Source organism: Mchenga conophoros, linkage group LG1 (genome assembly GCF_057382185.1).
Source record: "Mchenga conophoros isolate Kocher_MC1m ecotype Shallow Benthic linkage group LG1, M_conophoros_male_GT1.1, whole genome shotgun sequence".
Lineage (NCBI taxonomy): Eukaryota > Metazoa > Chordata > Actinopteri > Cichliformes > Cichlidae > Mchenga > Mchenga conophoros.
The window spans coordinates 42114669-42128040 of record NC_140526.1 but is presented as its reverse complement, the minus strand read 5'-3'; the positions used below and the strand labels follow the sequence as shown (position 1 = coordinate 42128040).

The following is a 13372-nucleotide window of genomic DNA, read 5'->3' as shown; positions in this document are numbered from 1 at the left end:
TTGTCTCTGAGTTGTCCAGTTTGTTGACAACCACAAATTTGTAGCTTGTTACTAATTTCCAATTTCAACTCCAAAAGTTGATTCTGTTCATCTGGACGTTTTCAGTGGGAGAAACATTTCGTCACTCATCCAGGTGACTTCTTCAGTACATACTTCTTATAAACAGTACAGTAAATGTCCTGTTTATAAGATTGGGGAAACCTGCAGTCAGCTGAGACTGAAGAAGTCACTTTTTACTTTTAACTGCATTTTATGCTTTGGTCTTAAACTACAGGGAGTGCAGAATTATTAGGCAAGTTGTATCTTTGAGGAATAATTTTATTATTGAACAACAACCATGTTCTCAATGAACCCAAAAAACTCATTAATATCAAAGCTGAATGTTTGTGGAAGTAGTTTTCAGTTTGTTTTTAGTTTTAGCTATTTTAGGGGGATATCTGTGTGTGCAGGTGACTATTACTGTGCAGAATTATTAGGCAACCTAACAAAAAACAAATATATACCCATTTCAATTATTTATTTTTACCAGTGACACCAATATAACATCTCCACATTCACAAATATACATTTCTGACATTCAAAAACAAAACAAAAACAAATCAGCGACCAATATAGCCACCTTTCTTTGCAAGGACACTCAAAAGCCTGCCATCCATGGATTCTGTCAGTGTTTTGATCTGTTCACCATCAACATTGCGTGCAGCAGCAACCACAGCCTCCCAGACACTGTTCAGAGAGGTGTACTGTTTTCCCTCCTTGTAAATCTCACATTTGATGATGGACCACAGGTTCTCAATGGGGTTCAGATCAGGTGAACAAGGAGGCCATGTCATTAGTTTTTCTTCTTTTATACCCTTTCTTGCCAGCCACGCTATGGAGTACTTGGACGCGTGTGATGGAGCATTGTCCTGCATGAAAATCATGTTTTTCTTGAAGGATGCAGACTTCTTCCTGTACCACTGCTTGAAGAAGGTGTCTTCCAGAAACTGGCAGTAGGACTGGGAGTTGAGCTTGACTCCATCCTCAACCCGAAAAGGCCCCACAAGCTCATCTTTGATGATACCAGCCCAAACCAGTACTCCACCTCCACCTTGCTGGCGTCTGAGTGGGACTGGAGCTCTCTGCCCTTTACCAATCCAGCCACGGGCCCATCCATCTGGCCCATCAAGACTCACTCTCATTTCATCAGTCCATAAAACCTTAGAAAAACCAGTCTTGAGATATTTCTTGGCCCAGTCTTGACGTTTCAGCTTGTGTGTCTTGTTCAGTGGTGGTCGTCTTTCAGCCTTTCTTACCTTGGCCATGTCTCTGAGTATTGCACACCTTGTGCTTTTGGGCACTCCAGTGATGTTGCAGCTCTGAAATATGGCCAAACTGGTGGCAAGTGGCATCCTGGCAGCTGCACGCTTGACTTTTCTCAGTTCATGGGCAGTTATTTTGCGCCTTGGTTTTTCCACACGCTTCTTGCGACCCTGTTGACTATTTTGAATGAAACGCTTGATTGTTCGATGATCACGCTTCAGAAGCTTTGCAATTTTGAGACTGCTGCATCCCTCTGCAAGATATCTCACTATTTTTGACTTTTCTGAGCCTGTCAAGTCCTTCTTTTGACCCATTTTGCCAAAGGAAAGGACGTTGCCTAATAATTATGCACACCTGATATAGGGTGTTGATGTCATTAGACCACACCCCTTCTCATTACAGAGATGCACATCACCTAATATGCTTAATTGGTAGTAGGCTTTCGAGCCTATACAGCTTGGAGTAAGACAACATGCATGAAGAGGATGATGTGGACAAAATACTTATTTGCTTAATAATTCTGCACTCCCTGTATTTTAAGAGCTGCTTTTCTTTCATTGGCAGCATTTCTTTATCTTTGTGGGACAAACACACAATTATCCCATACATGATGTATTTGCCCAAAAACAAGGTTAACAAATCATCACTTAATTTAATTGTCGTAAAAGGAACTGTCCAATTAATTATTAATTACATTTATTAACTTGAAAAATGAATGTGTGTTTGACATATACCTTGACATTCAAAGGGCTGTGCATAAAAATATCTAAAAAGAGAATCAAATATGCTGGAGCCTACTTCCATAAAGTTAAACAGAAATTGCTTGCATCTTTAATTACATACCAACTGATGATATCCAGGTAAGTAAATCTCCAAAGGTTTATTCTGTTCATCTGGACGTAGCATTTTCAGTGGGAGAAACGTTTCGTCACTCATCCAGGACTGCCTAGAGCTTGGACGTCAGTATGAGCAAACGTAAGATGGCGGATAACAGGAACCACCTGAGATTCAGCCTCAGATGCCGACAAAACAGGATTACTCCTAAAAGTCTGCAAATGAGCTCTTCAGTTAAAGGCTTCCGGGCAACAAAAATCCTCCAGAAGGCACAGCATCAGCTGCTTAATGAACGGGTGAGGCAAACAAATTTTACCATCGACATGCTAAAATCTCAAGAAGAGCGGATGCGACAGAGACTGACAATGCTTCTAGATGAGAATACTCTTAAAAAGGTGTTTGACTACACTGAGAAGGCTCGTCTAGCACAGCACACGAAGTCTCAGACCAGGCAACAAAGGAATTTTGACTTACTTGTTGTATGTCGGAAACCACGGCAAAATACGGAGAGTGTCCTCAACAGCCAGAAGAGAGAAGGATGCAACACCGATGTGGACAAGTGGGTGAAGAATTTGTCTGACAGACAGATCACCCAAACAGAGAAAAACATCCTTGCTAAAGGGTTGAATTTTGCTGTCATGCCGAGACAAATCCTGCTAGTGGACCTGATCACAGCCACAGAAACAACAATTTGAAAAAACAATATTGCAGAAGTGGAAGCAGAGCAACTACGGACGAAAGTTTTAGCCTGTCTCAGCAATGCAAAGCCCCCAGCGTCCAACGTCACTATGGAGGAGAGGAAGGCACTCACATCACTTAGTGATGACAACAACATCATCATCCTTCCGGCAGACAACTGTCACTGCTCAATCATGAAAATACTTATGAGCCCCTGAAACGAGACCCAGGTAGTGGTTATAGGAAGAGGGTGATAGACCGTCTGAAGCAGTTAGAACAAGACAATGTTGTTGACCGGACCTCATACCACAGGCTGTACCCAGGGGGGTCTACACCAAGTCTGTATGGTTTACCAAAGATACATAAACAGGACGCACCTTTAAGACCGATTGTCTGTATGATTAACTCGGTCAAGCCCAAGACAAGGTCTAGAGTGTGGCCCTTGCGTGTTGGCCCAGACACAAATTGTGTGAAGTTTAAGGAATCAAGTACATTCAAGAAATCTTTGACCAGGGGTTTATCCTCACAACACAGATGAATATTAAAGTCCCCCACTATAAGAATCCTTTCATAGTGAGTGATAAAACATGTCAAGAAGTCTGAAAATTACGAAGTAAACAAGTCATTATATTTAGGTGGACGATAGATGACTATAATTAGAACCACAGGACAGCCTAAAGTCAGAAGTTGGGACTCAAATGAGGTAAAAACACCAGGACTTTGTTTTAAATGCAAACAGATACAGTCTTTGATGATAGAGGCTACCCCGCCTCCCCTCCCACACAACCTGGGGGAGCTGAAGAAGCTGGCATCGGTGGGGCAGAGTTCCAGCAAGGGTGCCACTTACCAACGCGCAGCCATGTCTCAGTTAGGAGCATGGCATCCAGCTTATGAGTACCAAAGAAGTCCCGAAGAACATGAGTTCTATTTGATACGGATCTTGCGTTTAAGAGAGCTAATTTAACTCTCTGTCCATCCGTGGCAGCAGGCAGTATTTGTAGGTTGTTCATATTTGCTCCACCGCTCCTCGTATCCCGTCGGCATGGCGACCAATGAAGCAGCCTCGGGTGAGCGTGCTCCGATGACGTCGGGTAAATAGGAAGAAGGCAGCGCTGTTTGAGGCCAAAATAAAGTCCTAAACAGCCAGGGTCACCGATGGTAAGGACCCGCCGCATCCGAGTTCTGACCCGAACACGCTTCCCAGAGCGTGTGCCGCGCATTCGCACTGCCGTTTCAAAGGATTCCAGGGGGGATCACGGCGATGTAGTTCCCCCGGTACCGACGCCAGAGCGAGTCCTCCACATCGCTCGCTAACGCTGGAGAGCTTCAGTAGTGAGTCACGGATGTAAAGCAGCGTCTGTCGCTCATATACCAACAGGGAGTGAGTTTTTAAAACTAGCAGGGACACCACTAAGAACATAAAACATAAACGTTGCAGAACCGAGAGACGGCGTGCCATGACATCCGGCGCCATCTTCAATCTATTATTTAAAACAAAATTAAAATGAAGACAACAAAGTAGTTGACCCTATGTGAAATTTGCAAGTAAGCTTGCTTACTGGTTTGAGTTTCCAAAAATTCAGTGACGATATATTCAACAGGGATTCAAACCTTACCCAGGGCACCACCCTAGAGCCAATTCATTTGAAAGCATGTAGGCCTTAACCCATAGGGCCTGGCTGGGCTCAGCTTATATAGGTAAAGACCTACAGATCCTGTATTTTGTGGATTAGTGTACAGTTGAAGGTCTTGCTGATCTAATATACAGCTCCTTTAGGCATATGGAGTGCCACCTCTCTGGTGTGGAAGGAGCCTGAGCTTATGGTTGAGAAACCTCAACCTCATTTCACAGCCTTTTTGCTGAGGAGGCAGCACAGACCTTTCATTATTTGGTAGCTGCTACTTGTTGTAGCACCAGTACATGATCTACATGGTGGACACCAGAGATGAAAAATGCTGTCAGGTGAAAGCAGTCCTGTTGAGCTTTGTTGGCTTTTGGGATCCTGGATACACCTGTTAGGTACCAACTGAAACAAAACCTTGGTGATTTCTGAAAGGCTTTTGTTTGGTTCAAAGTCATTCGGGCAGACCATCAGAAAATTTTGGAAAGGGAAAATTTTCCCTACCCACTGTTTACTGGATTGCTATTGACTTCAACTTAGGATGCATTCAGGCAGTAGCAGCAATTTGAGTTTTCCTAAACAGTACTGACATGTCTGCTGTAGAGAAGGTAGTCTGGAAACACAGGGTCAGCTGAGATCCCTGGGATGGTTAAAAACATGCTTTAAATGTTGGGGGTTATCCTAGTTATTGTCTGAATTGCTGTGGTGGTCCACCTATTAAAAAGGGGGAACAAATAGTGTGCTTTAACAATTCTCAGATTCCCTGAGGAGCTCTATTTGAGGATACTAGAGAAGAACGTCTCCCCGTTAGTCAAATCTTGAATTCAGAAGTTAAAATGTAGCTTTTATCCCAGTAGTGGGACACTCAAGGCTATTCAAGGATACATGGAAGGTTGTCCAGCCAGTCTTCATCTGAGTTTTGCACTTCAAGAATGTATTCAAATGCATCCTTTGAGATGTACACTACAGGGAGCTTTGGTAATATGGGGTTCTGGGCTTAATGGTTTTGGCTATTTGGACCCTGTGCAACCATTGTGGAAACTTGGTTTTGTACTGCTGGCAAAGAGTAAGACTTCGCTGAGTGTACTGGACTCCAGTCTCTGTCACCAGTTTTAGTCATAATTTATGGATCAAATTTCTAGGCACAGCTAAGAGGTTGAGGATGTTGGATTCAATTTTCTCTGCATCTAATCCTAGCTTTTTCCAGTTGGTGTGATTCTGTTGGCTTTATGAAGCATTTAGGTTACTCTGGGGTTTCTGCAGCCAAAAGTAGAGCTACTAAGATGTGGATTGGAACTTCTGAGTCTGAGGCCATGGTTCTCAGTTGGAAAAGGTTGCAGTGCCACCTCCAGGTTGGGAATGAATTTCTGCCCCAAGTGAATACATTCAAGTATCTTCGTGGCTTTCTAGAAAGAGCCTAGAAACCCACTTTATACTCCGTAGCAAATAGCAGTAAGATAAGAAGCTATAAGGCTGTTTCTGAACAAGTCTTAAATAACAATTTTCAGTGCCTGCTGTACATTGAAACAGAGGCGATACAAAATGAAAATATAGGTTTTAGATTTATCAAGTGACCAAAAACTAATTTAAAAATATGCTAATTGTGTTTGATGTCAGTTGTGTGTTAATTTTAAACACCTTTAAAATGTGGATAATAAAGAAAGGAAGCTCGATGTATCCATTCAAAAACATTAAATAGTTGAATAAATGAGCAATGTTAGCTGACAGAGAGTGTTCTCCGAGGGAAACAAGAACATTACTATCAGTTTTAGAATTAAAAACCAGAGAGAAGATTACTGCAAATCTGGAATCAGAGAAAAATACATTCACAGGATAGACTTTGATATTTCATATTGTTTTTCTAAACTGAACTGAAGTTGGAACTGGCAACTTTACAACTTTATAACAGGAAAGCTGAAGCTTTCATCATGATCAGGTTCGCATAGTGATCAAATAAAGCTAGTCTACAGCAAACATTTATTTTATCAGCACAATGAAAGAGAAATCCCAGAATAAAAGATTTAGAATAACTTGACTAAATATAGGCTGCACAGGCTTTATGTTCTCTCTATAAGTGAATTTGCTTTTAAAGGCAGTAATAAGAGAACACTAATGTCTTACAGTCATCCTGCTGGGATGTATGGAGGAGAGAGTGGGCAGTGAGCAGCTATATTTGGAGCTCTGACTAACAGCTTGCAAGAGATATCCCTCCACATTTTCTCTGTTACTTAATGTTCGGCTCTGAAATCACTCTAACCTAAGCAACTTTCCTAGTTCTAGATTACAAAATGTATCTTACAAAGCATTTCTGGCTTCATTAGAAATGCTTTTGATTCCTACATATCTCCACAGTTGTCTTGAACTAAATGATGTAATTTCCAAAGAAATGTTACGTTTCTTGGTATGAAACAAGAACACCATTCAACCAATAAAACTGCAGCTGTAACATATTAATGCTGGCTGACAGAGCTGATGGAACTTATAAACAAGGCCAAACAACTACTATGAAAAACACAATTGCTGATTGACTGGAATGATTCAAAATGACCAACAGAATATCACCGAGAGGCTAATAAACATCACAGAACTGGAAAGAAGAACATGAGATGGGTGGGAGTGCCTGATCTGAAAAGAAACAGTTCATAATGAAATGATTAATAAATAATAATTAATAAATGAAAAAAAAGCCAAAAGCTTTATTTAAGTTGAGGGTTATCGAGGTAACATGGGGAATAGCTTTGTGGAATTCCTGTCTGATATTGGAATTATAACGGATTCACTCAGTTCAGACTTTCTGTATGTTTTTCTTTTCCTGCATCTATTATATAGACTACATAGTGAAAAAGAGCACATTTCACAAACATGCCACAAGTGTTTCTTTGCATCTGTAACTCATCTGTGTTGTTTTCTTTTTTCTTTCTTATCAGATTTGATCTCTCTGACAAGAACAAGTTCTTTGACAGCAAGACTCGGAGCTCCATAGTAAGTATTTGTTTTAGTAGATGGATGGTTGAAGAGTTAATCCTGTATATATTGATACATGTCAAAATAAAGAAATAATTGTTTGGCTTATGATTATAAGGTTCTAATTCTGTACAACAAGAGAGTGGCTGGAATTTAACCAAAACACTTCATGAATCGGAGTTCCCTGCTTTGTTTTCTGTTAAATGTTCAGCTCCTCATCCTCAAAGAGACAAACTGCATTATTGCTACAGTTTTCTTTTTTGTTGTTTAACGGTCAGGTCTATGAGGTACTGAAGAGGACAAAATGCATCAAACCCAAATATCCCTTGGGTAAGAAATCTGCCTTTCTGATACTAGGAATGAATCAATGTGCAATTAATCCTAGTCTCTCTTTGATTAGGTCCACAGGCCGAGAGCGGTCTTGACACATGTAGAATTCCCCATCATGTCCATTTTAACCATATCAGTACAATAGCTGAAATATTAGATAATGAACGTCAATAATCCCACAGAGGATTTTTGACTGTGTGAGAAACAGAATTGTACTGAAAAAACTCCTTTATTCTAACACGAAAAAACAGCCTAACACAGTGAAACAATTTTTAAAGTCCACTTCTAGGTTTTAACAGCACCTGAAGAAAAATATTAAATTAAATTAAGAATATAAAATGTAGCTGACAGTCACATAACTCAGACGAAGGTCAGATTTGCACAACAAATGATAATAAAATTGTGACCACCAGCACTGTTATTATCAGCAAAAGTGGCAGTGATCTGCACAACTGTACAAAATACAGAAACTCTGTAGGACAGCAGCTTTGCACTAGCTTTTATTTATGAGCGATTTACTGAATATGTTGATGATCAGAGCCGACTGTGACATTATGCTCAAAAGCAACTCAAGGGCTTCAGATAACGAACTAATGGTTGCTCATGCACTCTTTTCTGCATTTAATTATACAACATGGTGTGTGTGTGTGTGTGTGTGTGTGTGTGTGTGTGTTTCTGAATTATAATTCTGTTAAATGTGCCTTCATGCAGGGCTCACCAGTCTGCTAGCCAATGGTGTGTACACATCTGCTTATCCTCTCCATGATGTGAGTATCACACTTTTGGGCTCCCCCATGTTTGACTGAGAAGGCTGATGTTTATACACCACGATAATGATTATAGTTCAGTGGGTTTCCTAAAATCTACAATTACTAAGCTGCTTGTACACTATTATTTAAAAAGAAACAAAAAAACCAAAACATTGTTTACATTTACTCTCAGCTCTCTCTGTGATTTTATGTATTTTTATGTAGCTCAGTTTAAGACAGTAATATTTTTTAATTGTGATGCTGTAATTGGGGCGGCTGTAGCTCAGGTGGTAGAGCAGGTCACCTAATAACCAAAGGTTGGTGGTTTGATCCCAGTCTGCTGTGTGACTCGTGAATGTACAAGTTGTGTAAAGTGCTGTGTGTGTGTTTTTAGTTCATGGTGTATTGACTTTTATTTCCATGGTGTCTTTCTACTGTTTTATCTTATATCTGCTGTGATTTTGTTGTTTAGTTGCTTGTAAAATGTAAATAAAATGTATTATTGTTGTTATTTTTACCAATATTCCTTTTCTAAATGTTAACCTAAAGTCAACTAGGGAGGCTGTTATACAGTGGAAATGTGTATAATACTGAATATGAAACCTGTGTGTTACAGGGAGACATTGAAGGGGTGAGTGCAGAACCTAATGACAGGAAGGTAAGTAGAGAATACAAATACTTCTTTGTAACAGTATTACACCAAAACATAGTCTATTAAAAAAAATCTCACTTATATTCAACCTAAACTGACTGATGACAAAACTGTGACCTTACACCCTGTTTTTAACTGACAATGGAGTTTGGAAGCTATCGTGGAAGCTCAAGTGAAGTAGAAAAGCACTACGTAATAACTAATAACGAGTCCATTTAGCATTACAGATACTGAATTAACTATCATGTATCTGGATGCACGCTCAATCTTCCAGGTAAGGAAATCACAAAAGGTTGATTCTGTTCATCTGGACGTTTTCAGTGGGAGAAACGTGTCGTCACTCGTCCAGGTGACTTCTTCAGTCTCAGCTGACTGCAGGTTTCCTCTTCCTCTGATGGCCATGAGTCCCATTCACAGAGAGTTGGGGAATGGCTCCAATCACAGCATTGTGAGATGGTGACAGATGGACAATTAGACCCCCTGCTCGATTCAGAGATGGTCTCTCTCTTTTCACGTAAATGGCCTCCTTGACTCACCCTTAAACCAGCGTTCCTCGCTGTACAGGATGTGTACATTCTCATTGAAAGAGTGTTCACTGGCCTGTAGGTGTCACCCACATACCTGAATCAGTGACTTGGTCGTGTTCCTGGATAGGATAACATGGCCCTCTTTTCTACTTCTTCTATGTACAAGTTGGCCACGATGGGTGAAACTGGGAGCCCACGGCACACCTGCGTTTCTGTCTGTAGCACCGACCCTTGTATGTGAAATAGGTGGAATGAAGACGCAGTTCAAACACACTTGATCGGTGCTGAGATCGGGGTCATCCTGTAATCTCTTACGCACTACGTCGACTGCTTCAGTGACTCGAACACAAGTAAGAGAGACGTAACATCATACAACACCATGGTTTCATCTGCCTCCATAATGACATCTCTCAAAATCTGAAATGTTGTGGATGTGGTGCTCAGAGCTGCCCACCAGCGGGTTGAGGACTGAAGCCAGAAACTTGGAGATGTTACAGGTGACCGAGTGGATCATACAGACTATTGGTCTTAAAGGTGCACCCTGTTTATGTAACTTTGGTAAACCTTTCAGACTTGGTGTAGCTTCCCTCTGGTTATATTAGTGATCAAAAACTGATCTCACAGCCATTGTTCATGTAGTGGGCTGGTTTCAGTCGTTGTGCAAATGTACTGTTTATAAGGTTGGGGAAACCTGCAGTCAGCTGAGGCTGAAGAAGTCATTTGGATGAGTGACGAAACGTTTCTCCCCCTGAAAACGTCCAGATGAACAGAATCAACCTTTTGGGCTAACTGTCATGTGCTGTCCCCCTGCTAGAATTAGGAAATGAGAATGTGCAGAGCTAATGCAGTCAACTGCTTTATAACTGCATCATATAGCAGTTGGGTGTGGGCATGACTATATATGTGAATGGTTGTCTGTTTCTGTGTCAGCCATGTAATAGACTGCTGATCCCCGAACCCCCAATAATGAATGGATGGATGATTATGAAATTAAAATCTGGAAACATTTCTTTTGGCACAATAAATGTTATTGCAGTTTTATTTATATAGCGCCAAATCACAACAAAAGTGGCCTCAAGGCGCTTCATAGATAAAAATTGATAAATCTGCAAAAAAATAGCCTCTAATTCTTTAAAAAAAGAAAAAAAAGAAAAAAAATATATATAAATAATAGGCAGCACGGTGGCACGGTGGTTAGCACTGTTGCCTCACAGCAAGAAGGTCCTGAGTTCAATTCCACCATCAGGCCGGGGTCTTTCTGTGTGGAGTTTGCATGTTCTCCCCGTGTTTGCGTGGGTTCCCTCCGGGTACTCCGGCTTCCTCCCACCGTCCAAAGACATGCAGCTTGTGGGGATAGGTTAATTGGAAAATCCAAATTGTCACTAGGTGTGAATGTGCGAGTGAATGGTTGTCTGTCCCTGTGTGTTGGCCCTGCGACAGACTGGCGACCTGTCCAGGGTGGACCCCGCCTCTCGCCCTATGACAGCTGGGATAGGCTCCAGCGCCCCCCGCGACCCTGAAAAGGAGAAGCGGAAGCGAATGGATGGATGGATGGATGGATGGATGGATATAAATAATATATATATATTTGTAGCATGTGATATATTTATTGAGTCGTGCTTCTGTTCACAGCTCCTGTACGAACAGTGGGCAAGCTACAGTGTCTTCTACAAGTACCAGCCCATTGGACTTATCAGGTGAGATCCATATCTGGCATGAAATTGCTGACAGGAAATGCAGTTTGCAAAACCACAATTTATTTGTCCTCTGACTTTAAATTGAGGAAATTAATTTTAATCAGATAGGTCTTGTAATTATGACTTTAATAGTGGCATACATGACCTATTTACATGGAATTAAGCTCAACTATTAAGGAATCACAGTTAATTTTGCAGTGATGGATTTGACAGTGATGTGACCTCTGTATCTCCTCTCACCCAGGAAATATTTTGGGGAAAAGATTGGACTGTATTTTGCCTGGTTGGGAGTCTACACACAGATGCTGATCCCTGCTGCCATCATTGGAGTAATTGTATTTCTCTATGGCTGTGCTACTGTCGATGATAACATACCTAGGTACGCTGGACATATTTATTTATTTTTTATTGCCTTTATTGCAAGTGTCAGCTTGCTATGATTCCAATTTTGTCTAAAACTCACCGCAGGTAGGTAACATTTTTGTGATTTTATTTTATTTTATTTGTGACCTGTTGACATTTGCATCACAAATGGAGTGAACAAATTTCTCATTTTCATGTCTTAATAACAAGAAGAACGTAGCCAGGAGTACAAGAAAGCGTAGGTCTACAGTAAAGAGAGAGGTGGCAATGGAAAAGGCTTAGAGTGAGTTGTATGTGGAGCTAGAAGCTAAGAAACGAGAAAGGGACTTGTACCAAGCCAGAAAGGGTGTGCAACAGATTTTAGGTTTGACAAAAATGGAAATGTGCTAAGAAATGACGGAAATGTGTTGAGAAGATGAGCGAAGTACTAGAGGACTGTTGGTAAATCAGGAGGTGGAGAGGATTAGTAAGGAAGAAGTGAGAGTGGGATGAAAAGTGCATAGGAAGTATAGCAAGTTGGTCTCAGTAACAGACGGGAAGGTGTCTCCGGCTTTTGGCTTAGACTGATTCATATCTGAAATCTATTCTTTTTTGTTAGCATGGAAATTTGTGATCCCAGAAACAATATTACCATGTGTCCACTATGCGACCAAGCCTGCAGCTACTGGAAGCTGGTTACAGCATGTGGCACAGCCCGAGCCAGCCATCTGTTTGACAATGCAGCCACTGTGTTCTTCTCTGTCTTCATGGCTCTATGGGGTGAGTACAAATTGCTGTCCAAATATATAGGCAACAACCAGAAAATATGCAGACCACCAACAAATAAAGCTCGTGCAGCAAAGCATCGCTAAAACTGTACCAAATTCAAGACTGCATTGTCTGTAAAGGTTCTCAGTCATCCAGGTCATCGTAGTCTAAGGAGCTCGGAACAGAAGACTGTATTATTTTAAAGCTTTGATCTATGGAACCAGCACCTTTGTTTCAGTGTATTTTTAGTGCCAAATACTGCCAGACTTTATATTTCATATTTTATATTAAGAAATATGAAAGGTGCAATCATACAAGTGGAGTCATCAACTGTGAGCAATGTAACATCAGCACATCTTATTATGAACCCCTTATATGAATTAACAAAAAGCATTTGGAGGATTGTAAAATGTACATGATTTCCAAATCGTTTTATAAATCCGTACTTTTTAAATAAAGGCACTGCTTGCTGTTGATTATGTACATTATGTAACAAAACTTGCATAACCTTATATGAACAGGTACAATAAAAGTATAAAATGTTCACACTCTCTATGGTTGCCATTTATATATACGGAAAATAGCAAGAAACATGTTGCAGCTGGTGTCCGAGCATGCGTTGAGTTTGTGTGTCTTATTATGTAGCTGTTCTCTTTATGGAGCACTGGAAGAGGCGGCAGATGAGACTCAACTATGTCTGGGACCTCACAGGGTTTGGAGAGGAGGAGGAGGTGAGATAACCCCACATGTGTTTTAATGCACAGAGCATAATTGTTACCTAGTGTTAATTAGTAAATAGTGATAATGAATAATAAGTTTGCACTTTTTGCACAAGTTCTTTTTCTGTGCAAATATTACTGTCCATCTTTTTAATGTTAATGTGCTAATTATATTTTTAGGACCACAA

General features: G+C 40.7%; 1 protein-coding gene across 3 annotated transcripts in view; it reads left to right on the top strand.

Annotated features, from left to right (window-relative positions):
- ano1a (anoctamin 1, calcium activated chloride channel a) overlaps nucleotides 1-13372 on the top strand; it is a 72572-nt gene that overhangs the window by 24841 nt on the left and 34359 nt on the right. For all 3 annotated transcript variants that reach the window (XM_085278875.1, XM_085278866.1, XM_085278857.1), the window contains exons 6-13: nucleotides 7364-7418; nucleotides 7679-7730; nucleotides 8442-8497; nucleotides 9096-9137; nucleotides 11291-11355; nucleotides 11600-11734; nucleotides 12317-12477; nucleotides 13111-13196. In XM_085278875.1, coding sequence (XP_085135001.1) covers nucleotides 7364-7418; nucleotides 7679-7730; nucleotides 8442-8497; nucleotides 9096-9137; nucleotides 11291-11355; nucleotides 11600-11734; nucleotides 12317-12477; nucleotides 13111-13196 — 652 coding nt within the window. The remainder of the gene's footprint in view (nucleotides 1-7363; nucleotides 7419-7678; nucleotides 7731-8441; nucleotides 8498-9095; nucleotides 9138-11290; nucleotides 11356-11599; nucleotides 11735-12316; nucleotides 12478-13110; nucleotides 13197-13372) is intronic.